Source organism: Anabrus simplex, chromosome 1, assembly GCF_040414725.1.
Source record: "Anabrus simplex isolate iqAnaSimp1 chromosome 1, ASM4041472v1, whole genome shotgun sequence".
Classification (NCBI taxonomy): domain Eukaryota; kingdom Metazoa; phylum Arthropoda; class Insecta; order Orthoptera; family Tettigoniidae; genus Anabrus; species Anabrus simplex.
In genome coordinates this window covers 792,233,937-792,261,048 of record NC_090265.1, presented here as the reverse complement: position 1 = coordinate 792,261,048, position 27,112 = coordinate 792,233,937, and the positions used below count along the sequence as shown (strand labels likewise).

The 27,112-nt window shown below is 37.3% G+C and overlaps 1 protein-coding gene across 1 annotated transcript in view; it reads right to left on the bottom strand.

Annotated features, from left to right (window-relative positions):
- Nucleotides 1-27,112, bottom strand: part of PolrMT (mitochondrial RNA polymerase) — a 306,750-nt gene that overhangs the window by 94,203 nt on the left and 185,435 nt on the right. The window contains exons 17-18 of the mRNA XM_067136262.2: nt 22,103-22,216; nt 18,850-19,095 (exon numbers count right to left, since the gene is read on the bottom strand). Coding sequence (XP_066992363.2) covers nt 18,850-19,095; nt 22,103-22,216 — 360 coding nt within the window. The remainder of the gene's footprint in view (nt 1-18,849; nt 19,096-22,102; nt 22,217-27,112) is intronic.

The window sequence follows — 27,112 nt, the reverse complement described above, 5'->3', positions numbered from 1 at the left end:
CGATTCTACACCATTGTACACCGCCTTCATAGTGGTAGGTTTAAGTTAGTCATGGCCTTCTGACATATATAAGTATCGATATCCTACTACACATTTCTTTGCCTTGGCTGGCCTCTACCTTCTGTAGGCGCCATTTTGTAATACGTCCAGTAAATGCATCGGGTACAATATCTTTGTTCATAATTACCGTTGTGTTTCCTTTGTCGGCTTTTGTTATCAGGAGATTATCACGTTTGACCTTTTCTTTTAGGCTATTAATGTGTGTTTTGTCCATTTTATTGCTATTAGATATGTTTTCTTGTGTTCTGATGATGTACTGCGGGAGCTTTTTTACAATATCGTGTCTAACTTCCTCACGTACTTCATGCGGAATTCTCTGTATGGCTAATTCTGTTTCTGCTATTGCAGTAGTAACGTTCTGTAGTATTGAGGCGTTATTCCAGTTATGTTTTGGTCCTTTGCTTAAAACTTCATACTCTGCTTTACTGAATATTGTATCCGTGAGATTTTTTAATGGTGGGTAAAATTGATGCATTCTATCTCCTGTGGACTGAGCTAAGTTATTATTTTCTGTAAGGTGAGTTACCTGTTTTTCTTTCTGAGTTCGTTTCAAGGTTTCTAATTTCTTGTCTAGGGTGTTCTGTTTTTTATGAAATTTTATGAAATTCATAAATCAAGACCTGCACCTGGTGAGCCGAACATGTCCTCGGACTTTCCCGGCACTAAAAGCCATACGCCATTTCAGTGGGCAAAACAAAAATAGTTACGTCTCAGTGATGTGTATGATGGCTTTGCAAGATTCTGAAATGCTGCAGACCATCTATCATAAATTCCTAATCCCTGGCCATACCCATATGGAATGTGATTGTGATTACAGTATGATAGAAGAAGCAAAGAAGAGGTTCAATGGAATCATTGATCACCCTCATGCTGGGCCCAAATGATTAGGTAGTCCACCAAGAAAAATCTTTTATTGTAAAGGAAATGAACCGGGAAGAATTTTTGGATTTCCTCAGCACTTCTGCAAGGTCCTCTGCAACGCAGGAAAGTAAACAAAAACTGAGGTCGTCTCAACTGGACAGAAGTGAAATGGTTGCATTTTGATGAAAGTGACACTGGCACTATTCATTATAAAACAAAACCTGTTGCCAGTGAATTCAAAGAAGTCCCGTTTTTGAGAAGGGGTAAGCGTGCCACCGTAAACCCACCTGTAACTTACAATGGTCCAGTTCCTATCTCCGATAAGAAGAAGAAAGATTTAATGAAACTCGTCCAATTTATCACGCCAGGTTTCCTTAACTTCTACAAAGAGATTCTCTCGGCAAGCACAGTAAGAGACTTGCACCCCGACACCCTCAATGATTTTACAAGTTATAAGAATCATTGTGAAATCTGTATTGAAAGTAATTCATATAAAATAATATAAAAATTATTTCTCTTCCACCTATTCAACTTGGATCATCACTCATCATTGTCATTTGTACCATTTAGTTTAATTAAGTCATCTCTTACATTTGACTATGGCCTTGGCCATCAATATGTTAATGCTTCTTGCATCTAATTTTGTTCATAATGACTACATATTAAGTTAAATTATTATACGTACCCAATCATTTATTTATTCTTATTTTTTATAGTCATACGTTAAATTTTAAATAGGTGCCTGCTGCCTGGTTCGGTTTTGAGGAGATGCTATGGCTGATGATGCCCTTTAAATGGGGCAAAACATGTACCATTTCATATTTTAATGAAGATTAAACCTTGATTTTATGATTGATTGTGTTGAATAGGTGGAAGAGAAATAAATTTTATATTATTTTACCCTCAATGATGGCGACGATGAACAACACAATGTTGTGTGAATATAGTGTTTCTGTCAACGAAATGTGACATTTTGTGAGGTGAATAAGTCAGTGACATTGCATTAATTGAAAAATTCCACACAGTTCAAGTGTCAGTGCATGAACCTTTTCACGATTTTGAAGATTTAACACAAGTGGAAAAGTGTCAGTGGGCAAGACAAAAACTGGAAGTTATTACTGTATATTTACGTGAAAAGCATTGAAATAAAGATATCAAAGTAAATGTCAAAAACTAATGATCATCATACGAGTAGGTTATGTAAATAATATCTGTATTAATACTGGATGTGATATTGTTCATTAACAATAAAGCTAATTCATATCGATATTATTGTGCAGCACTGCATTATATTACTAAATGTGGGTGTGTAAAGTGTGTTAAGTCATAATTTATTCGACAACTGAAGTTGTTTGGCTCCCTAATTTAATTAATTTAAATGGAATTTATTATGACAAGTTACCCCATTGATGTGAACAGTATTAGGTTCCTGAAGATATAATGCAAATTACTTATATTCCACAACTCGATTTTGGGTTTCCAGTTAAACTTTAAAAACTGATTTTCTCAAAACTAGTAAAATGTGACATAACGCACTTCACACACCCACCTGTCAAATGTTACTTCAATTATTTCTTCTTCTTCTCTTTTTTTAATGTGAAATTATGGATAATAAAGATTGTAAAAAAAACTTTCAAAAATAACATTAATTCACGCATACCTAATCATACCAATGTTCATTCACCACGCTGTTGAAGAAATAACTTGAAGTTATTACTGTATATTTACGTAAAAAGCATTGAAATAAAGATATCAAAGTACAGTAGATGTCAAAAACGAATGAATCATGAATATTGTCAATACATTCTTGCAGTTCAAATTGGCAGTGTTAAGACTTCTCAATTATATAAATATGAGTAAAATTTACTGAAATAATGTCAGCTTTTATTTTAACACAAAAGTACTTCATTTATCAAAGAAAATGTTGAATGACATAAAGAAATTTTCAATAATTACCCAAAGCAAAGTTTAAAAACAATAACACACCAAAAGCTGTTCACTCTCTTGTGAGAAATGTCTCTCACAGTATTGTGAGTGAAAACGTCCTGACTTGGAGTCTGCTATAAGATCTAATAATTTCTCTTATACAGGATCTTTCATGTAAACTAAGACTGTTGAAGCAGCGTTTTTACTCTCCAATTCATAAGCTGCAGTATCGGAGGCGCGCACATAGTTCTTGACCTTGCAAGCATTCTGCATGTGTTCGACCTGGCATGTATCAGTTGCCAGTTTGAATCTAACCTGTTAACATGGTGTGACAGCTGTTGTCATTGCAACACCGTATTTTCATCCGTAAAAGTTCTAGTTTCATATGAATGGTCATGTGAACAGTCATACCTTTCGCTCTTGGTGTGCCGAAAATCCTAATGGTGTTTATGAAGTCCCTCATTATGACAGGAAGATTGGAGTTTGGTGTGCTGTTAGAGCAAGACGAATAACTGGGCCTGTTTTTTTCGAGACAATAGTAAATGCAGAGAGGTACCAAGATGACATTTTGACGCCATTTTTCCTTAAGTTAAAGGAAGAAGAAAAATCGTGTGGGTGGTTTAAACAAGATTCAGCCCCTGCTCACACAGCAGAAGATACCTTCTTACAATCTCAGAAGCGTTTGCAGACAGAGTGATCAGTGCTGGTCTATTTCCTTTCGTTCTCCGGATCTAACAGTGTGTGATTTTTACTTGTGGGGTAAATTGAAAAAAAAAAAAAGAAGTGTATCAAATAAATCCTCACACAATGGAAGAACTGAAAGAAAACATTAGAGTGCCTAAACTCACTCACGTCAGCCAGAATGTGGTTACTGGATTCAATGCCTGTATAACCCAGGAAGGACAACCATCTTTTATAAGGTAAGATTTCATATGAGATTGTATATACTCTTAAAGCATGGAGGCCGCGTACGACATAAGTTCGGGTGAGGCAGCTGCCGAAGCGCAGAATACAAACATCGTGCGTTCAGTCTTAGTTTAAATGAGAGACCTTGTAGACATGTAACAAAGGCATTATAGGGTTAAAGAAAGACCAACTAAACATAAGTGTTCGCTTGAACCTGTTGGGAAGCAGAAACAAGCCCGTTGGGGGCTGAGAAGAAATGGATGTACCAGAAGTGTGATTGAAGTGCAGAGAACCAATGTATCTGAAGATGGCAGTGCATGTCCTCCTCCTTTTTTTCTCCTCTGTCTGTTGCCTCCTCTGCTCACATTAACCTGTCATTGTGTTTATCCTTTTATGTGTATCTTTGAATGTTCCTTTATCTTTTTACATGTGATTTGATTTTATAATAGGTAAGTAAAAATTGAAAATCCACCTTTTCAATACTAATATTAAACTAAGTAAGTTATAACATTTACTTGGAACTAATTTCAACGCTGGTGAGCGTCATCTTCAGCCAAATATGAGAACAGGCAATCTTAAATATACATATCATTATATCAATGCACATATAAACATGCCCCTAAAAGTATCTGGAGAATAAAACTTCAAATAATCACAATTTCAAAATTATGAGTGTTTATATGTACATTGATATAATGATGATATGTATATTTACGATTGCCTGTTCTCATATTTGGCTGAAGATGACGCTCACCAGCATCGAAACTAGTTCCAAGTAAAAGTTATTACCGTATTTTCCAGCATAATCGTTGCCACTGCGTAATCGTCGCATCCTATATTTTCAATACAAAAATCGGACTTTAACACATTCGCGGCCGATGACGACACATATGCGTCATTACTCCACTTTCACTCAGTGCTGATGACGACACGCATGCGTCACACTCCGCGCCAAATATTAAAGCTCATATTTCCGCCAATATGTATGTAAACAAACAGACCTCTTATCCGTGCATTGTTAATGTGTTATTAAACATATGCGCTATCCGGGCATCAGATCAGTTGTTAGTTACAATCTCTGTAGCCATTACAAGTCGGCAGACATTTCTCTGATGTCAAGAGAGAACAGTGAAGTTTCAGAACCTTCTCACTGGAAGAAACCCCGTTTTAGCGGGATAAGCAGGCGATTTGCAATTAATGATGATAGTCTGGAAGCTCTCCTGAACGCTAGTGACAGTGACAGCATTGATAGTGATGACAGTGATGACAGTGTGAAAAGTGACTGTAGCCACCTGAGTGAGAATCTTAATCACGGATGTGTGTGTCGAGTGTCTACTCCCAATTCTCACATTACAGAAGATGAGGAAGACGTAAGTAATATCTCATCTCCAAATCTCCCGCCAAATAACATGGGCAATATTTCAGGGGCCATTTCTTTAAGTTCAGATTCGTCCTCAATGAAACAAATAAACTTTATTGGTTGGCCGGGAATGAAGGTTCCACTGCCAAGTGACGCGAAACCTATTGATTATTTTCGCTTGCTTGCAGATCAACTTGCTGAATAACATTGTAACTGAATGTAACGCATTTGCAAAAGAGTTATTTCTGCGAGGAAATGTCATTGAAATGTAGCACATTATATTGACTAGTTACATTGTACAGCTTATGGAGTAGGCCTAATGTAAGTATACATTGTTCACACAGCAACAACAAGATTCTACTGCACAGTATTTTTTGTGAAATGTTCAAAAACTTGTTTTTTTGTTGTAAAGAAGTTCTACAATCGAACAAAACATCAATTTCCTCGTTCCACTTCGTTAAAGCTCATCGGTAGTGCCACTGACGCAGCGTGTGCATCATGGCTCGTATGCACACAAATAATATTGAAATAATTAAAATAATAATCCAAAATGCATGTGGACACAGAAATGAAGTCCTTTAACCCATTCCAGTCTGGGCCTTAATATCCCTAACAAACGTTCTGGACTGGGCATTTTTAAGGATATTTAAAACATTATATCTCTGTTCCTGTAAGAGATATTTGCACGATTCCTTTTTCTTTGTGCTTGTTTGAGCATCTAGTTTTCAAAAATGCTGTACGTGTTATGCCAACTATCATTTGAGATTTTAAAATTGTTTATATATTATGCCATGTTTTGCGAATGGAAAAAAATTCTGACGGATAACTAAGCAAGTACAGTTTTCTGAAATACTGTTAAATTTACCCTATTTTCCTAATACAAAATGTGCATTGCAATTACAAAACAACAACAATAATGAGTACGATATAAAATAATAATTTTTCAATAATAATAATAATAATAATAACAAGTACAATAATGAAAATGGAAGTTCTTATGAAATTTTATTTTAATTGATAAATTTTGTCAAAAGTTACTCAAATGTAAAAAATATTGTTCCATTTACTACAAAAGACTTCTGAGAAAATACAGTCTTCTAAACAGACAACTTTACTAATATGTAGACAATCTTATGTATTCACGCAAATTTGAAATACGCGGGAACATGCGCTACGAAATCAAGGCGCATTACAAAAAGAAATCGTTCCTAAACCTACAGCTTTATAAGACGCATCTTGAAATATCCTCTAGTATGTCCCCATTAGAATGGAGTTCATACTCCAGGTTTGTCAATGAAAAGGTACATGACATAGTGAAGAAGAAACAAACAACATTAGACAATAAACTGATACAACTGCAAAACACTAAAAATAAACAGAGTAGTGTCAACAGTAAAACTAACCTCCCTTCCGCCGACTTAAATCATTTTCCTACAACGGTGAACTTATCTAATACCGACTTTTCAGATATTGAACTATCCCTCCTTGATAAAGGCCTGAAATTTAATTCGCCTAACCCGAAAAAAAACGACGATCTGATTACTACAGTCGCGGAAATTGAATCTAACATTCAAAAACTCCCCGTAGAAGTGCATAAAGACATTAAATATGAAATAAAGAAAAAGCTTATTTTTCTGGCGAAAGAACTGAAAACTACCTCGAATCCGACCCTTAGCAAACAAATACATGATGTAAGAAATAAAATTAATAATAATAATATCATTGTCACTAAAGCTGATAAAGGTCCCACCATAGTATTACTACATAAAGATGATTACATTAAAAAAAACGAAGATTTCTTTGCTAATAGCAGTTTTACTATTATTAATAAAGATCCCACCCCCAAAATCCAACGAAGTTTGAAGAACCTATTGAAGAATCTACCGTTCTTATTACAAGAACACGAATATCAGAAACTTATAATAATGAACCTGAAACTTCCAACTGCAAAAGCTTTGCCAAAAATCCATAAAAAAGACATACCTATACGCCCTATTATCAACTGCATGAACAGCCCTTCTTACAAAGTTTCAAAATTTTTGCATAATTTTCTCAGTAAACACTTTAAATTCAATAATACAGCCTATATAAGAAATTCCGTTGAATTTTGTGAAAAATTATTGAATTTCAATCTTGAGCATAATCATATAATGGTATCCTATGATATTACCAATATGTATTCCAATATTCCGGTAAGCAAAACTGTCAAGATTATTAAATCAAACCTTTTAAAACACAGAAACCTTAGCAAATGCAAAATAGATAATTTCATCAGTCTGTTAGAATTTGTACTTAATAACATCTATTTCACCTTCAATAATAGAATATATCATCAAAAGGGCCTAGCAATGGGTGACCCGATCTTGTGCATTCTAGCTAATATCTTTATGGATGATTTGGAAAATAACAAAATAATCAATAATATTAATGGTCTTCAATTATGGTTAAGGTATGTTGATGACACTTTTGCCATTATAGATACACAGAAAAATGATAGTCATAGTGTGCTAACATCCCTTAATGAGCTTGACAATGATGTCAAATTCACTAAGGAAGACGAGATCAATGGTTCTCTAAACTTTTTGGATTTAAACGTTTCAAGAGAGAATAATAAGTTCATTTTTCAAATATTTAGAAAGCCTTCTTGTGCCCCCATCACTATAAGAAATGATTCCTTACATCCGCAATCTCATAAACAGGCTGCATTTTTTAGTCTTGTCTATAGAGCATTAAAAATCCCGCTGACAACTGAAAATCGCAAAAAAGAACTAAACTGTATTAAGGATTTGGCCAGAATTAACGGCTATAACCCCTTAATGATTAAGAAAATCATTAACAAGATAAAATTAAAAACCGCAACGAAATTGATTCCGGACAAGCCTAAAAAAACGAAATATGCTCCCTTCACCTACACAAATCCAGGCCTATTTCAAGTTACTAACCCTCTAAAGAAATATGATATTAATATCGCTTATAGAACCCGATATACGAACCGTAATATATTCTTCAATTCAAATATAGTTAACATTAATCACAATAAATTCTCGAACTCTGGTATCTATAGGCTTAAATGCACCCATTGTGGATTCTCCTACATCGGACAGACTGGACGTAGCTTTTTGACCAGATACCTTGAACACTACAACGCTTCGAAACATAAAAAGTATTCCGCCATGAGCACCCATATGGAAGAGACTGGCCACAGTTTTACTACAATTGAAAAAGACCTTCAAATCTTGAAATACGTCAATAAAAGTAAACTTATGACAGAGTTTGAGAACATTTACATATTCCTAGACCAGCACTTTAACGGACATCAAAATTTAAATGATACTTCAGAAATTAAAAGTCCAATAATCGAGAAAATTCCAGAACTACTCTCTCTTTTCAATATAAATAATAATAACTTTACGAGAATCTTTAATTATACAACTGTTAATAATACAACAACTACTACTCTACTGCCCTCTCATGCGACACCCCCTCCACGAATACCCGACCCGCTCAAGGAATCGGTCACCCCTCCTACTCACATGACTCACTCCCCGCCTCTACGTATACATACATACAACACTAGAAGCAGCAATAAGGTTACTCGCCAGTTTGATTCACGCAGCCAACGTTAGCGAACACCTCGCACTAGTCCCAAGGGTAAGCCTCCTTCTTCATTTTTTTTTTTTTTTTTCATTATAACATAACTTTATTTTTCCTCCCTTTTCTTTCATTCCAGATTTCTAACTCCAATTGTGCCATAATCTGCTCCATCCATCTCTGGTTGCTGGAACTCTCCCTACTTTCAAGTTTATAGTTACTCTTTAACGAATCCACATTGGTGTCCTACGTTGTATAAGATTAATTTTACTGCTAGCGTGTAAATATGGACTAGTTTAACTTGTATTTCCTTCCGGCATTGTGTTGGCTCTCCTACAGAATTCCTAACTACTGAAGTTCACGTCATTTCAACCTTAGTTTCGTCGCCATGCGCCTTTTAACTGGCTCAGTTTGACTCGTACTATTCAATAAACTCTATTTCAACTTTTGTTTTGCTCAATTTAAGAACTCCATAGTCAATAATTAATCCATGCTTCACGCATTGACATATATTTTAAGATCCACTATATCTTTTTACTTTAAGAACCTCATGTTTGTTTTAACTTTACAGACTACCATCGTTCAATGTATTCCACTACAAATACTTGCTGTTAATCTGTACATATTGTTACAATTTCAAGTCTAATGTTATCATTTTACTTTTTATTATGGCATTGTCACTCTTTTAACAATTTTTATCATTCAGCTCAGGGCCCTGACCTAATCTTTGTAAATTAAGGCTGATGATGTTCGCTATGTCGAACGAAACATGTTCCTTTATTTAAGACACCTCATGATATTTTATAATTCAATGAGTAATGTATTGTATTGAGTAGGTGGTTGTTATTAAAAGGATTTTATAATTTTTATATATTGTCCTCAATACAGTTCTATTATGAGATTAATTACATGTAACATGCGCTACGCCGTAAAACGAACTCCAGTCATAATGAAATATAAGAAGTTGTTTCGAATTCATATGTCAATAATATGTTCATTTGCACATAAACTTATTATATATCATAAAATATCGAAAATAGAACTTTCGTCAAGCACATGTTTGCCGCAAGAAGCCATGTCTTAGAGCTCACTGAGTGAAAACATCTACTGATGCATGTTGATGGAAAATATCGTAAATTCTCTGATTTAGGCACATAATTCTGCCATCTGCTTAAATACTCTCGTAACTAATACATGAAGAAACACGATGAAACCACCAGAATGCGTGCATAGCTCGTTCTCGATTTTTAGTGAATTGTCAAACCTTACTACGGGCTATGCCCACAGCGCGGCCTGAGCGTAATTTCGGCCACTGTGAGCTATGCTTGCAGTTAGACCAGAAAGAGTTAAGCAATAAAAGTGTTACAGTACCACGGTAATGGTTGCCAATATCCGAGCGGCCGCGAACATGTTAAACATTTAATCGCATAATCGTTGCACGTCCAAATTTTGTTCACCAATCTGGTTAAAAGGTAAATGGAACTGCAATGTAAGTTGCACATGAATGCGCAATTTAAATATATGTATGGTTTATAGGCAATTTGGCAACACAGTCACATTTGCGAGATGTTGCACAACGTATAAATAAATAATACCGGTATATTTACGACGCATGGCTTACCGGTAGGCTATCAGCAGTTTGACAACGTGGTCACGAGACAGTGTACAATTTATTCACCACCTACATATTATGAGTTCTCATTTGAAATACGTAAGGCTGTAATTTATCGCTTATCGGCAACGTCGCCAGGAAATACCAGTACCAACACACACTTGTCTTCTAGTAGACAAGAGGTCTAATAGAATTCTGCGTTATTACAACCATCCGCCCCCCGGCGCAACAGTCACGAAGGACCTTGGCCTAGCAAACGACCGCTGCTCAGCCCAAAGGCCTGCAGATTATGAGGTGTCGTGTGGTCAGCACGACGAATCCTCACGGCCATTATTCTTGGCTCTCTAGACCGGGGTCGCCATCTCACCGTCAGATAGCTCCTCAATTGTAATCACGTAGGTTGAGTGGACGTCGAACCAGCCCTCACGTACAGGTAAAATTCCCTGACCTGGCCGTGAATTGAACCCGGGGCTGGCTCCTGCGTTATTGCGTACAAAGTGATTTCCAAGATGATAACACAGATTTCCACGGAATTATTCAGCTCACGGTCAACCAAATTATTTACGATATCTCAGTTGTCATCGCTAGACTCTTATCTTACTACTACGTCATAAGTGTCCGGGCATGGGATGAAAACTTTTACCCAAGTAGTCAAGATAATTATTATCCAATGGTATTAAAGTTTTATTTTATAAACTCATCAATAACTGGGAAGAAATATTAACCTAATTACCGTATGTTTAAAAGAAATTGAAAAAAATGAATGTTTGTTATTGACGTTTCGGAACACGGTCAACTACAGTAGATCTACACCGCGCTAGCTAGAGCGCTGTATGAAGACGTCCTTGCTCCGGTTTGCGAGCTTTGCGCAAGCGCACTAGTGTGTCGCAACCAACGAGCTCAAATGATAACAAATTGCTGCATGCTTCCTTGCTGCCTAACAGTATTGGCTGCTCTGGAATGGACAGATCACAGATGCATTTATTTGTTTGTGACTGACGTGATTACTGTAGACATGTGTGCGTGATAATAAAAGTTTTTAATTTGTGTTTGGGGTGTTTGTAGAAATAATTTGTTTTAATAGTGAACAATTACAGAAAGTCATTTATATTGCAAAACATTAACGTGTGAAGCGTTTATAAGCGATTATGGGTAAATATAGAAAATATTCTGCAGGCTTCAAGCTAAGCGTAATTGCTTTCGCTGAACAGCACGGGAACAGAGCTGCAGAAAGAAAACTTTCAGTAAGTGAAAAGTTGGTGCGTGACTGGCGGAAATTAAACAACAAGCTAAAAAGCACAAACCCTTCTAGACGCGCGTTTAGAGGTCCTAAAACAGGGAAGTTTCCTATAACTGACGAAGAAGTGTTTATGTACGTCAATGAAATACGTAGCAATGGCTGCAGTTTATCATATGAAATGTTACAAATTAAGGGACAGGAGGTAGCGCGCAAACATAACATACCGGTAACTCAGTTTAAGGCGAGTCATGGGTGGATTAAGGGGTTCATGCGACGACACAATGTCAGTGTGAAGGAGAACAACACTAAGCCAAAAGTTGCCTGCTGATTACATGGACCAGATTGTAAATTTTCACCGATTTGTCATATGTCTGCGCAAGGAAACTTCGTACTTGCTTTCTCAAATCGGTAATGCCGATCAGACTCCAAATGCCTCTCAACAGCACTATTGCGCTAAAAGGATAACGGAGTGTATTAATGAAAACCAGCGGTAGTGAGACGTTGCGATGCACGGCAATGCTAGCCATTACAGCTGATGGAAGAAAGTTGCCGCCTTACATCATTTTCAAGAGGAAAACGATGCTTAAGAATATACAGTTTTCCTGTGGAATTCATGTACGAGTGCAACCAAAGGGTTGGATGGACGTAGAACTCACGCTGGATTGGGTTAAAACTGTGTGGGATAGAAGACCCGGTGCACTACTAAAATAGCCAGCTCTGCTTGTTTTAGATAGTTTCCGAGGTCACCTCGTGGACGAAGTGAAGCAACTTCTCAGTAAAAATAAGACATGACAGATAGTCATTCCTGGTGGCCTAATATCTGCTTTGCAGCCACTAGACGTATGTATTAATAAACCCTTTAAAGACCACTTACGTCGATTTTACGAGTGGATGATGAGCGGCGATCAGCAATTAACGCCCGCTGGAAATATCAGGCGTCCACCCTTGGACTTGTTATGCTCGTGGGTGATGAAGAGTTGGCATCTTATACCACCTGAACTAGTCTCCAAGAGCTTTAAAAGCACTGGGATTTCGAATGCACTAGACGGATTCGAAGATGACGCAGTGTGGCAGAGAGACGAAGAATCTGATACTGGTATTAACAGCGGCGAGGACGGCGCATCAGGTACCGAAACCTGCGATAGCGACACTGAAGATTTGGAATAAATTGTGTATCGGTAAGTCCGTATTTCACAACAAAGCGATAATTTTTTGCAAGTGTAGTATTTTAACTTTAATAGTAAAATTAATGATAATTAACTTAATACGTTCATTTTAATTTTCAGGTAGGAAAAACGATCGCCGAATTGTTGCGAATAATTATGAATTTTGTTTTAGACTATTTTAATTATTTTTATGTATAAACACGAGTGTTACGTGCATCTTAAATTTGTATCAAATACAATTTAGTTATAAATAATTTTTTTGGGTAATACAAATACTGGTATTAAAAATTCTTCATATAATGGTCGCACCCTACTATTTTTTCGAAAATTTTGGTATAAAAAATGTGACGATTATGCCGGGAAATACGGTACTTATTTAGTTTAATATTAGTACTGAAAAGGTGGATTTTTAATTTTTACTTATCTATTACTCTCGGTTCAATACGGACTTAAAAATGTAATTCTTAAATTTAAATTTGATTTTATAGACATTATTATAGTTTTAGTACTAAAAATATAAAAAATAATCACAACTGAGTCAACACTTGTATGAGAAAACAAACATTCATAAAACAGTAGTAGGTAAAGAGCCACTAAGACGAACTGTAACTATATTTTCAATTAAGAGATAATGATGAGAAGGTCACAAAACAAACATGGATAAATAAACATGGTCAGTAAATATTAATAAGAAGACAATATTTGTTAACTATTCAACATTGTTGTTGTTACTTCATGTATGACTACAGGGTCTTGTCAACAACCCGATAAACTTATTGCACATATAGATTTATTTTCCTTAGCAATTTTAATGCTGCACTAACACAAACAGGTTTTCTGCGAGAGTGGCATGGGGGATGTCTACGTACAGGTACAGGTAGTGGTGGTGATTACTGCTTTAAGAGGAAGTACAACTAACACTATTAAGACTAATAGGAAATAAAATAAAAGAAGTCTGACACTTTGAAGAATGAAGCTATCGGCGAAAGAAAGACAACAGCCATAAAGTGCGAGAAAATGAAAGAAACCCTAGGCCTCAAAACCTAATACTGTGGGGGTTGGAAAAGAACAGACGTGACCAAAGGAGGTTACTGTTCACCAAACCACACTCCTACGTTAAGAGCCCATAGTGCCTCTTTTAGTCTCCTCTTACCACAGGTAGGGAACACCATGGATGTTATACTACCGCCCCCATGTACAGGGGGTATTTACGGTACAGCCCCAGAATTTGCCTGGTGTGAAAATGGGAAATGATGGAAGACCAGTTTTATAGTCAGTGAGTGTGGAGTTCAAATCTGCCATTTTCTGAATGCAAGCTTACAGCTACACGACCCACACTAGCCAAATTGCTCCGTGCAAGTTAAGTCCTGCTTGATAACCTGTTCATCTCAGATATCTCTGAGGTCTTCACAATTTGTCGGGGCTAGGATATGGAAGGAAGCCATGGAAGATATGTTAGGTACAATCCCATTTTTATTTTGGGGTCAAAGTGGGGGCCGAGGCATGGAAAACAAAAAAGTAAGATTTTAAACCATCTCCCATCTCAAGTGGCCACCTGAGTGCAGCCTGTTCCAGTTTCCAAATCCCATCTTCAGTTTAAAACAGAGCTGAAAATTGAATCAACATTAATTTGAGAGGGAAGTTCCAAGATCATTTAACATGGTTTACATCTCTAAGATAAAATTCTAAAAGAATTTAATATTGTATAAACTCCACCTGTTCAATACAAGTTTGCCATTTGATAAATGATCTGTCTAAAAACTTACATAGGACATGTTTTGACCTAGGAGAGACAAATAATAGGAAGAAAGGCAAATATAAGGATAAGTAATACCAAGCTCCGACCAAAACCCTATGATGACTATCCATGTTTTACCATTTGTAAGCTTCTAATGGTATCACCATGGTTTCAGTGGAAATATTCAGGAATAGTGAAAGTACAGTAAGTCATTTTACATGGCAAGTTCTACTGTATTTACTCATGTAATTTTCCCTCCCTGATTTTTAGAAAGAAAGAAAAAAAAGCATATATTCCTCCCCTATGGTTTCCACTAATTCTGAACCATGGACTTATCTTGTCTTCATGGATGTATGGAAATTGAGTATTAATTTGGAAATTTCAGTTCATGTTTCCCATATTAGGAGAGCTAAGTTTTTTTTTTGCTAGTGGCTTTTACGTTGCACCGACACAGGTAGGTCTTATGGCAACGATGGGATAGGAAAGGGCTAGGAGTTGGAAGGAAGCGGCCGTGGCCTTGGTGTGAAAATGGGAAACCACGGAAAACCTTCTTCTGGGCTGCCGACATTGGGATTCGAACCCACTATCTCCCGGATGCAAGCTCACAGTTGCGCGCCCCTAACCGCATGGCCAACTCGCCCGGTATGTTAGGAGAGGAGGAAGTGACTGATTACTCAATATTCAGCACCCGGGGCCAGAACACACCTGTGACTACTAGCCATAACTCACCCTTGTTATCAGCTGTGACTCTCATGCGTACAGTAATCGCTTTCAACAGTGTTCTTACGTATGAATTAGTGACGTGACGGGGAAGAAAAACCATAGTTCTTCTTTTCCTTCTTCTTCATCCATTCCCTTTTTCCAGATTCTCTCTGGGTAGAGTAGTGTACCAAAGTCCTCCACCTTACTCAATCCTTCCACCACTCCTCTTCTAGTACTTTATTGCTATTGACTCCTCTATTTGCAATACAGTCCTCAACACAGGTCCCCCATCTCATTCTAGATCATCCCCTAGGCCTCTTTGCAGTCTCTGTATCCATAAATGTACTCTCTGGTATTCTCTCTCCTGGCATTCTCATCATGTGTTCAAACCATTTTAGCTTTGCTATATCAATGTCTTCTTGAAGTTTGACACAAAATTTAAATTGTCTGTAATAGAATTTGCCAAATTTGTGTACCAAGAAAACAACTTTATAATTTCGAGGACCAAAAACTGGGAAGCATCCAGAAATTTAAAAGAAAGTTGTTTCCTACGTAAATCAATTGAGAAATGATGGCTTTTCAGTTTTCCAAGAGATGCTCCAGTTAAAGGCTGTAGAAGTAGCAAAAACTTTGAAAACTCCTGATTTTAAAGCAAGCAGAGGGTGGCTTTGTTGGTTAATGAAAAGGAACAATCTTTCTCTTCGAAGAAGTACATATCTATGCCAGCGACTTCCAAAGGACCGCAGTGAAAAAATTGATGAACATGGTAAGTCTATTTCTTTGAACTGAAATACATATTAGCATACACAATTTTACAAATTTTACCGTAATACAGTATTCTAATTTATTTCCGGTATCTGGCTCCTATCTTCAGCGAATTATCACACAATAAAAGACGGCGGTTTCCGTATAATTATTGCTAGGGAATGTATTATTGCCTTCTTTTTTAAATTAAAATTAATTGTGTTATACATATTTTCAATTAATTTGTACTTTTAGGCCTAAATAAATTTTGTAACTGAAGGTAATTATGTTAGATTTTTTTCATTTCCATTTTTAATTTAGATTTGCATAATTTTCCCTCCCTGTTTTTGAAGTAAAAAAAGTAAAAGGGGAGGGAGGGGGGGGGGGTGAAATTATGGTAAATACGGTACATCACATTCATTTAACATTCAACAATAATGCAACAGGCCTTCTTTTCAATGTAATGATGATGCTGCTTGTTGTTTAAAGGGGCCTAACATCGAAGGTCATCGGCCCCTTTTCAATGTAAATATTCCAGCATATAAATAGGCAATTTCATTTTAAAAAATTATCTGCAAAAAAAAAAAAAAAACTGTGCAAGCATGTGTGTTCCAATGCCCAGGTACATGGATATAAGTCCACTAGCCGTGATGATGGGAGGTTTGCAGTCTTCATTTATTCACTCTTTGGCCAAAGAGTTAGTTCCTTCTTGTCTCACAGGCTAAAATCATTAAGTAAGTGTTTGTATTCTGTGTCCAATATGATGACTGTGTGTTGTATGTTGTGTAGATGACGATGACAAGGTAGGGAGAGAGTGAAACCTGGAGTTGGAACATAGCCTATTCCTGTTGCATAACACCAAGGATCTGTTTAAGGCTTAACCTCCCCATTTGACAGACCATCAACAGCATCATTTGCCCTCACTCCATATGAGCATTGTGGAGAGATATGAAATTAAACAAACACTTTTGGCATGCAATCAAGTGATTAGGAACTCTATACCAACACCTCTCCTACCCTGATAGCCAACATTCTGAAATTTTTTTCCCCAGCAATGGGACTTGAACCGGCTAGCCATAGTGTCAAACTTTAAAGAGCTGATGCTCTAATGCTGCTGCTGCTGATGATGATACTTGACATTTAAAGGGGCCTAACATCAAGATCATCGGCCCCTAATGGTACAACATGACACTAAATGTAATGATAATTACAATTTTAAAATCCATCTGCTGACTAGAATTCAAAAAGTGATAATGAAGAATGAATATGAATTAAAAATAATATGTGGATCTAATTCGCAATGCCATATTTCCTTATAAAATTATATAAAATAGATAGATTGAATAGGATAAGGCATTGCAATATATATATCATTCAAATTAAAACTAGCACATTAAAATACACAATGACTAACTAAAGCAGAGTCAACAGAATAAAACTTAGTTACTATTAAAATAAAAATGAAATACACTTTCATACACAATAAAACAGGCCACTCCCTCATAAAATGGATGATGAGGTTTGTTGACTGCTCATCATCTTGTAGGATGAGGGAGATGATACTTGGAAGTTTTAGACTACGGCGCAGATCGGCCAGGTCGACGCACTCTGTAAGGATGTGTAGTAAGGTAAGACGACTGCCACAAATACACACTGGGGAGAGAGGGCTTCACCCATCAGTTACTACGAGTGAGTTGTTATACTGTTGCCGATCCAAAGATGACATAATAGCACTGTTTCTCTCCGAGAAACTGGAAGGGAAGTCTTCCATACCTTCGTAGTTCCTTTTATCGCTCTTAGCTTATTTGGAAGAGGCCTGCCACTTCACCTCCCAATGAGACATAACGAAATGTCTCAGATGAGAACGAATATCACTAGCTGGAACCTTGTAAGGCATCGGGAGCAATATGACCACCTTCTTGGCAGCCCTATCAGCTAACTCATTTCCCACTACACCTATGTGGCTTGGGAGCCACAAGAACGTGATTCTGGTGATAGCACCCCCACACCGGGCCAGCAGGTCCTGGATCCGCTGCACCACAGGGTACCGAGGGATACATATATCAATAGATTATAGCAAGCCCAAGGAGCCTGTGCACAGTAGAAAGTGCCCAGCGTTCATTCGACAGCACGTGCCGCAGAGCTTCAAGGATAGCATAGAGCTCTAATGTGTACACACCACAGGTTTCTGGTGGAGAAAAACTAAACCTGTTACTGTCGACAATGAACACACAGCCTACTTTTACTTCTGCCCTCGAACCATTCATGTAAACAATTACTGAATCTGGATACTGGCCAATAACAGACAAGAAGAGCCTCTGATATATGTGTTCTCTTCTGGGCCAGTATGCAGATCCAAGATTAATTCAGGTCATCGTATTTAACATGGAGGTACCTTACTTGGTCGTCTGACAAGACAAGGAACTGAGGCACATCAACAATCTATGACTTCTATCCGAACGTATACCTACCGGCTACGTTGCTAGTGAATAAGCAGTATAGAGCTGATGGTTTCCATTGTGGAATATGCAGGGATAGCTTGGGTGAAGTGGCACCTATTGCAAATTTGCTGCATAGGTCAATAATATTTGTTGGTACCTCAGGTGTAAAGGTGGCACACCAGATTCAGCAAGCAGGCTAGCAATGGGGCTTGTATGGAATGCACCCGTTGTCAATGTAACTCCACTGTGGTGGATACTATTCAATTTAGCAAGGACGCTTTGCCTTGCTGATCTATATGCTACACTGCCGTAGTCCAACCTCGATAAAATATGTGCCCTATAAAATTGTAGGCCTGCCACCTGAGTGGTGCCACTAAGAAACAATAATGATCATGGCCACCAGGTGGGTTTATGCGAGGAACAATTTCTAAAAAATAAATAAATAAATAAATAAATATATATGAATAACCAGCTTCAATGTAGAGAACACAGTCAAACTCACCAAGGCGGCCACACAGCTGTAAACATCTTGTGGTTGAGAAGCCGGAGACAAGTTCACACTTTCAGCACCAACTTTATCACGCCCCAAAGCTGCATAATGCTGGAGACCATTGCAGGAACCGTCCTGGTGTACCGGAAAGCGACAAATATACTCCTCTGGGTTGCCAGACTTGAGAACATTAGCTATCTCAAAGCAGCAAGCCAAAGTCTGCCAAGGCTCTTCAGACTGAGCCCACCACATGCGTCCCTATATAACATTACACACAAGAATAATAAGTATCTTCACCAGGGTCCCTTGAAGGGTTGCATCACTTATCTGCATAAAAATTATTGGAAAGCAGTACAAGTACATAACAGTATGGTGAGTAATTCCATATGTAGGATAAGGTCTCACCAGAAAATGATGTCAACACACAACATAAATCCACCTACAAAAGAAAAACTAATAAACTAAAAGTTCGATATAAACTCCCCAAGAAAATAGTTTCACATGATGTTTTAACCCTTTGGATGCCGACCCATAATAGGTCATCATATGCATAGAATGCCAAGCATGTTTCAATGGATTTTACATCACTGTATCAAATTTGTTATTTACGTATCATTTTAAAAGATATGGAGATAAAATTTGGTATGTGAGCTTGATATACTCCAAGGAATATAAACATGTGACTTGCATTTCAAAGAACAAAATTTCGTGGAATAATGTGCACAAAAATATTATTATTTTTTATTTAGAAAAAGGAAAATCATAATTTGAAATTAATTAGCACATTTTACACTAAATCCAAGGTGCCTAAGTGAAGATATTTCATCTTAACTCTTATCTGGGATGATATATACCAATTTATATTGTTAATGTAGGTCTACTTTCCAATTTATAAACTAATTTCCAAAAACATTGAACATGTGGAGAGAAAGACACCAACAGTGTTACCTGTCAACGATGGGATATTTTATGAATTTTGGGAGAGTAATAGTAATCATTTGAGGGGAATGTGTCTAGTAGCAGTATTTGTTACTACAGAACAGTTCAGAAGATCAGAACAACATACAAAATCAACTAATAGTGTCAGGAATGAAAGTGTAAAGAACAGATTTAAATATTCTATGGGGGAGCATCAGGTTGAGGTAGGTCTACATGTTTTGGCCCTGGGATTTGATAAAATTGGTGGGGATGGACAACATTACTTTCAGGGAATATGGATTCAGTCCAAGAATCATCTAATTCACTGTCACTGTCTTTTTCATTAGCACTGTCACTATAACTCTTTGACGTTGCACGAAATGTTGTAAGCCCATTAGCCAATGGCACGGCTCCATCATTCTCTGGTGCGCTATCTGAACACCCCAAAAACAACATAATCATCACTTTCGCTAAAATTAGAGTCGCTTACATCTTCAAAGCAATGCAAATGTTCCTCAGTTTCTTCTCCCGAATTAGACCTACGTGACAACATGCCTTGTGATAAATGTACTATTTACAACTTTACTACGACCTAAATAAATTGGTAAGTAACTATAACTACAGTAGAAATAATAATAAATATATTAAGATAGATAACTCAAATGCCTCAATTAGAACGTAAAATTATTGAAAACCAATCACGACACGCGGACATAAACAAACAAGGAGGCCGCCATATTGGATCATAGACGTCAAGCGCTCACAGATCATACACTCACAATCGACAGGTAAACTAGCAAAAATGAAGCTATGTCAGTGCCATCAAATGGCATAAGAAGGAATTACAAACATTCTACCTTCTTTCTACTTGATTTGTGGCGCAATCTAGCGCCTTACTGCATAACTACACCACTTATAAGATGGTGCCGATCGAATCGGCATCCTGGCATTTTTCGTACAGAATTTAGTGCCGATGCATCGGCACCTTGGCACTGTAAGAGTTAAACTTGAAAATACAGTAAAACCTCATTAAGACGTTTCTGCAGGGGACAAAGAAAGAGAACGCGTACTATTGAATACACAAATAAAAACTATCCAACAGCGATATGTAAACATTTGATATGTTTTCTTTTCCGACATACGTGCATTTTACATTGTGTATGTACAGGTACAATGAAAAATACAGTCCATCTACCGTTTCTCAAGATGAAACAAGAGCATTAAAAGGCGTGAAGAAAGACGAGAGAACAATCTTTTCCACTAGGGCTTATTAAATAATAACAACAGTGTACTAAAAGGTGTATAAAAACAAATATGAAAACATACACTGGGGCCCATAAAAGTTCAATGCATTATTGCAGATCACACTCTTTATAAAACAAATGGCACATACAGCCTTATATTTTGGACTAGTGGGTTATTAAACTTGTTTTCTAGTCCCAGTCTTCGACCATGAATTATCTGGAGGTTAAACTTGGCCACATGCAAGAGAAATAGAGAGAAAGACCGATCGCCATCTTGAATTTGAGTACACTTCGATTTGGTTCGATTGACTTGAGTCAAAACTCCAAGGTGCGAGTTTCAATATACGCGCCACCTGTGAAAGATGTAGATGCCTCTCCATTTCCTGGATTTTAATTTTGTCTTCATTATTATAGTAAGCGAGATCTGGAATTTTTCAGTATTCATACCTGGACCCTTCATTGTATCACTCAACACAGAACTCATTTGTAACTTCTGAATGGAATGCGAAATACAAGCACAAACAAGCTTACTGAGTTATTCAGCAATATTACTGAATACCGGCAAGCAAAACTCAACTTCATTGAGGCTAACGGCTTGCTCCCCGAAGGTGTAATTTATCCCAGTAAAGTTCAGGTATTTAAGGCTATTTCCCGTTTTTATGCAACTTTCCCCAACTGCCTCCTGTGGCGACGGCTCTTATCTGTGTTGGAAATCACGTTTCTTTCATAAGGGATCACAAAGTACGTTTTCAAGTCTAGGAAAAATGTGATTATACTAAGCAGTATTTGCAAAAATTTGTGACGCGATAAGTAAGGTATTTTTATTCAGATTTAATACAACGTTAATTGGGACTTCCAGTTTCTGACGTGCTAAGTGAGAAAACGTCTTAATGAGAAATGTGCTAACGAGGTCTCACCATATTATATTACAATACACAGACAACCCTGCTTCAAATGGGGCAAATAAGACAGAACTAATAATTCTCTCTCAGAGTGTTGCTAAGTTCATCATTATCTGTATAGAGTGGCACTGCTGCACCATTTACAATCACATCAAAGTGAAATTTCTATGCATTTATTTTTAGGACTAGAACAAAACTTACAGTAAGTGGATTTTCAGCAGAATCAATTATCTCTGGCATGATTTTATTTGCATACTGCAGTCGTTTGGAGAGAGGTTCCCTCTTCTTCAAACCTGTCAAGTTGACCAGATGTATCTGCAAGTAAAAAGTTATAGCTGTGATGATAGTACTGGTTGTGCAGTAAAGGACAGAACAATTTGAATTAAGAATACAAGTGTGTGAAAATTCATAAGGCTTTTCAAAGATGTAGTAACAAGTATTGAAGTGAATGCATGGAGCATTAAGTGGCATACATTCACATAAACTGGAACCTAAAAATCACAATTTTGTACATAGTTTCGTATTTTATACATACATACATACATACATACATACATACATACATACATACATACATACATACATACATACATACTGTCCCCTTCAAAAGTGGAAATAATTTATTAAGGGAGAATGATTTATTTCATCAGTGAGTTGAAACATTATTTCGATCGCCAGGAGGGTGAGATTTTACACTCCCGTGCTAGCGTGAACAAGCCGCCTGCGAACCGGTTTTCCCAACCTACCAAGAGAACGAGGAAGCAGGGTGAAATTCCTGTTAGGTGTCCTTCAGACACGTGTGTGGGTGCCACGTGATCGGGCAGGCAGCGTGATTATAATCGATCAATAATTACAAGGTCGTGTGACGTGAAACTAGGGCAGCCAATAAAAATGACAACCTTCACAGGAATGCAACAGATCCACCAATCAGATATAATCAAGAGGCACACCTCCGTCTTAAGACAGTGAATTTATGGTAATTCCAAAGGAAATTTTATAGAGGGTTTTTACTTCTAAACACTTGATTTGAGCGTTACTCTGAATGCAGCTACGGTCGAGACTGGACGTCATTTGCTTTACTGGGAGACTTTGCATTAGAGAAGGCACTGAGGACTGAATAAACTGCAATTCAGGTATTTGAAAAACTTCTCTACGATTTATTTATGACTGTCATAAGATAAGTGTCCATCTCCAAATTATTAAACATCGCGTGTGTATCCTGGACTATTGCTAAGACTTTTATTAGTTTCACCTTTTCTACGAGAACTCAGAAGAAGGAAGGTCGTTGGTTCGAGCTCGCTTCAAGATGGCTATCCCTTTCCGAGATGAATCCTACTGTTTCCTGTGCATCTTCATCTCCTCCATGAGTCACTAATTTTGTAAGGCGTCGGACATGGGCAAGACTTTGTTCGAAGGAAGGTGATGTGACCACGTACTAGGTCGTCAGCCAGAATCCAGTTAACACCAGCCACATGAGTATTCTTTAAGAATTCATCTTTCTATCTTTCTGTAAAATGTCTGTAAAAAGTAGCCTTACCTTATTCATTTAGATTTTCTATTAGTTTAGCAGTAGTTTGACTTTTCATTCTTCTTTCCTCGGTGGGAGGTAGTTTGTGCTCTGGAATGAATGTGTATTCGGTTCTATTAGTTAGAGATAAGAGTGAATGTCATCGAGAGAGACCTCAACTGTCCTAAAAATTTAAGACGGCAGGAGAAATAAAAGTAAATGACCTCCGCGTTAATCTTGAATGATTTTGAAATAGTTTGAAAATTAATTGAGACAGATTAGGACAGTGTTCTAGTGTTTTTCTAAGTGTCAAATTTCATTCTACGATTATACGACATTTCTGTGGACTTTAGTTCGTTTAGAGTCATCTGAATAATTTCGTACAATAGCTTTGCAAGTGTGATTAGGCACAGTCAATAAATATAATAATAATAATGAGTAAAAATAATTAAACCTAATTACGGGCTAAAATTTGAATAAGGTCATGGGTTTAATGTTGGTTTGTTCTTGGAAAGAATTATCGTGTGCTCACTTTATGTAAAGTAGGCCTGGAACATGGCATCCTCCGGACGGAGTAATGATGAATTATACGTATATTTTACTGTGCTATTAATTTGATTATGACTTGCAGATGGACATTATATTTTGTGTGATAATTTATGCATCCATTAGAGTCATTTTTGGAAGAAATGTGTCACTGGACATGATTTCTTCGAGCTTGAGTGCAGATTAATCGAGAGCCACGATATAGTAGGAGAATAAGAATAAATGCCGCAACTCATGTACCGTAAGCGCGTATTCTAATATTTTGACCTGTGCTGTAGGTATTTTACTTGCTTATTTTGAATGATTTCTATTTAAAGGATTCCCTTGAACATCGTTGTATAATTAATTTCTGCATAAAAGTGATAACCTCAACTCTATCACGTCCTAGATCGATACCTGGAATATACATGATATTGTCATCTAGAGAATGATTTCCCTAATTTGGAATAAATCCAAAATTTAATAATAATGGTTAGTGTTCGTGTAAATAATATTGTAATATTGTCGTGTACCTATGTGTGAATGTGTGATGTGTGATTTGATTATATTCTGTGTTTTGTGAATTTTCTTGAATGGTTTTATGATGATGTTCTCCACTGCGCGCGTCAAATTTTGACCGATTTACGTTATTTTTGCGTGTCCGTGATTTGATGAATTATGAATCTTTAGAAGATTTTATTATAATTTAAGGTAGATTAGGATCTAATTCACTAAAATAAATTGAATAAGAGAAGGCAACGTCCGTGGATTGATGTCACGAGGCTGAATTTTTAGTTATTGTACAGTCACTTATTGCATAACAGCGAGTAACGTTTAGGTTGATATGAGATCAAATAAGAATTAATTATGAGAAGTTCAGTCACTTAATAATTATAAAAATGAATGGACTGATGAAGGGAAAGTCTAAGGAAGACTTATTAACCACAATTTCTTGAATTAAACATTTTTCAATAATTTTAATAAGGGAAAGAAAATGATCATTTTCTTGTAGAATTATGTGAGATCCAGAAGGTATATTTTAATTTAAGCAATTTAATTATCATTATTGGAGAGAGTGATACCAGATAGTATTTTGATTTTCAATCCAGTTTATAGTAAATTAATGATCCCTATCATTATTATTACAGACAAGAACATTCGTTGAGCTTTAATTTGATCAAGATTCCTTATAGACGATAGCACGAGGAGAAGAGATTTTCAAGAATTAGTCCCAGATTTTGTAAATTTAATTGTTTATTGGAAGAGTGATAGTTTTTAATAAATGTATAAACCTATTTTAGCTTATTTTCATTTGTCGCTAGTCCTTCATCTATTCCTGCCTTTAAAATTTTCTGCACAGCCGATAAGCGAATGGTCTACCTCTGAGACTCTCGCTCACCGGCGAGCTGAGCCCGGCATGATGGGGGCAATACATACATACATACACTATGTGATCAAAAGTATCTGGACACCTGGCTGAACATGATGTATAAGTTCGTAGAGCCCTCCATCAGTAATGCTGGAATTCAATACGGTGTTGGCCCACCCTTAGCCTTGATGACAGCTTCCACTCTCACAGGCATATGTTCAATCAGGTTCTGGAAGGTTCCTTGGGGAATGGCAGCCCATTCTTCACGGAGTGCTGCACTGAGGAGAGGTAGCGATGTTGCTCGGTGAGGCCTGGCATGAAGTCGGCATTCCAAAACATCCCAAAGGTGTTCTATAGGATTCAGGTCAGGACTCTGTGCAGGCCAGTCCATTAGAGGGATGTTATTGTCATGTAACCACTCCGCCACAGACCATGCATTATGAACAGGTGCTCGATCGTATTGAAAGATGTAATCGCCATCCCCAAAGTGCTCTTCAACAGTGGGAAGCAAGAAAGTGCTTAAAACATCAATGTAGGCCTGTGCTGCGATAGTGCCACACAAAACAACGAGGGAGGCTTCCTCCATGAAAAACACGACCACACCATAAAACCACTGCCTCCGAATTTTACTGTTGGCACTACACATGCTGGCAGATGACGTTCACCGGGCATTTGCCATACCCACACCCTGCCATCGGAACGCCACATTGCGTACCGTGATTCGTCACTCCACACAACATTTTTCCACTGTTCAATCGTCCAATGTTTACGCTCCTTACACCAAGCGAGGCGTCGTTTGGCATTGACCTGCGCGATGTGCGGCTTATGGGCAGCCGCTCGATCATGAAATCCAAGTTTTCTCACCTCCCGCCGAACTGTTATAGCACTTGGAGTGGATCCTAATGCAGTTTGGAATTCCTGTGTGATGGTCTGGATAGATGCCTGCCTATTACACTTGATGACCCTCTTCAACTGTCGGTGGTCTCTGTCAGTCAACAGACGAGGTCGGCCTGTACGCTTTCGTGCTGTACGTGTCCCTTCATGTTTTCACTTCACTATCACATCAGAAACAGTGGACCTAGGGATGTTTAGGAATGTGGAAATCTCGCATACAGACTTCTGACACAAGTGACACCCAATCACCTAACCACGTTCGAAGTCCATGAGTTCCGCGGAGTGCCCCATTCTGCTCTCTCACGATGTCAAATGACTACTGAGGTCGCTGCTATGGAGTACCTGGAAGTAGGTGGCAGCACAATGCACTTAAGATGAAAAACGTATGTGTTTGGGGGTGCCCGGATAGCTTTGATCACATAGTGTATGTAAATACATTACATTTTCATTACACTCGGTTTAATTTTTCAGTATTCAGGAAAAAAACAACAACATGTGACTGCTGATAATGTTTTCATAGCCATGAGACCTCCAGTTTTACATGAAATTTTGCTAAACTCTCAACTTTTAATAAAACATACTGGAGTGTACCGCACATTTCCTTCATTTGGAAACACAGCTCAATTCCTTAATATTTTGATATGAATTAGTTTGATTTATTTCTGAATATAACATGTTCATAGTTCAAATTATATTGTTAATGCTGATGAAAATTTAGATTAATGTAACATTTAGTAAAATATTTACAAGCCTTCAAAGATGGTATAAGTATATAACAGACAACTGTATTCTATAGGAATAGTACTGCTTCAGTCTATAAAGAATCAAAGGTTTCAACATGATTTTTTTATTTGCCTAGTATGTTAATATACAGAGTTGTATGTATTGTATCTTCAATAAAGGAATTTTACTTTGT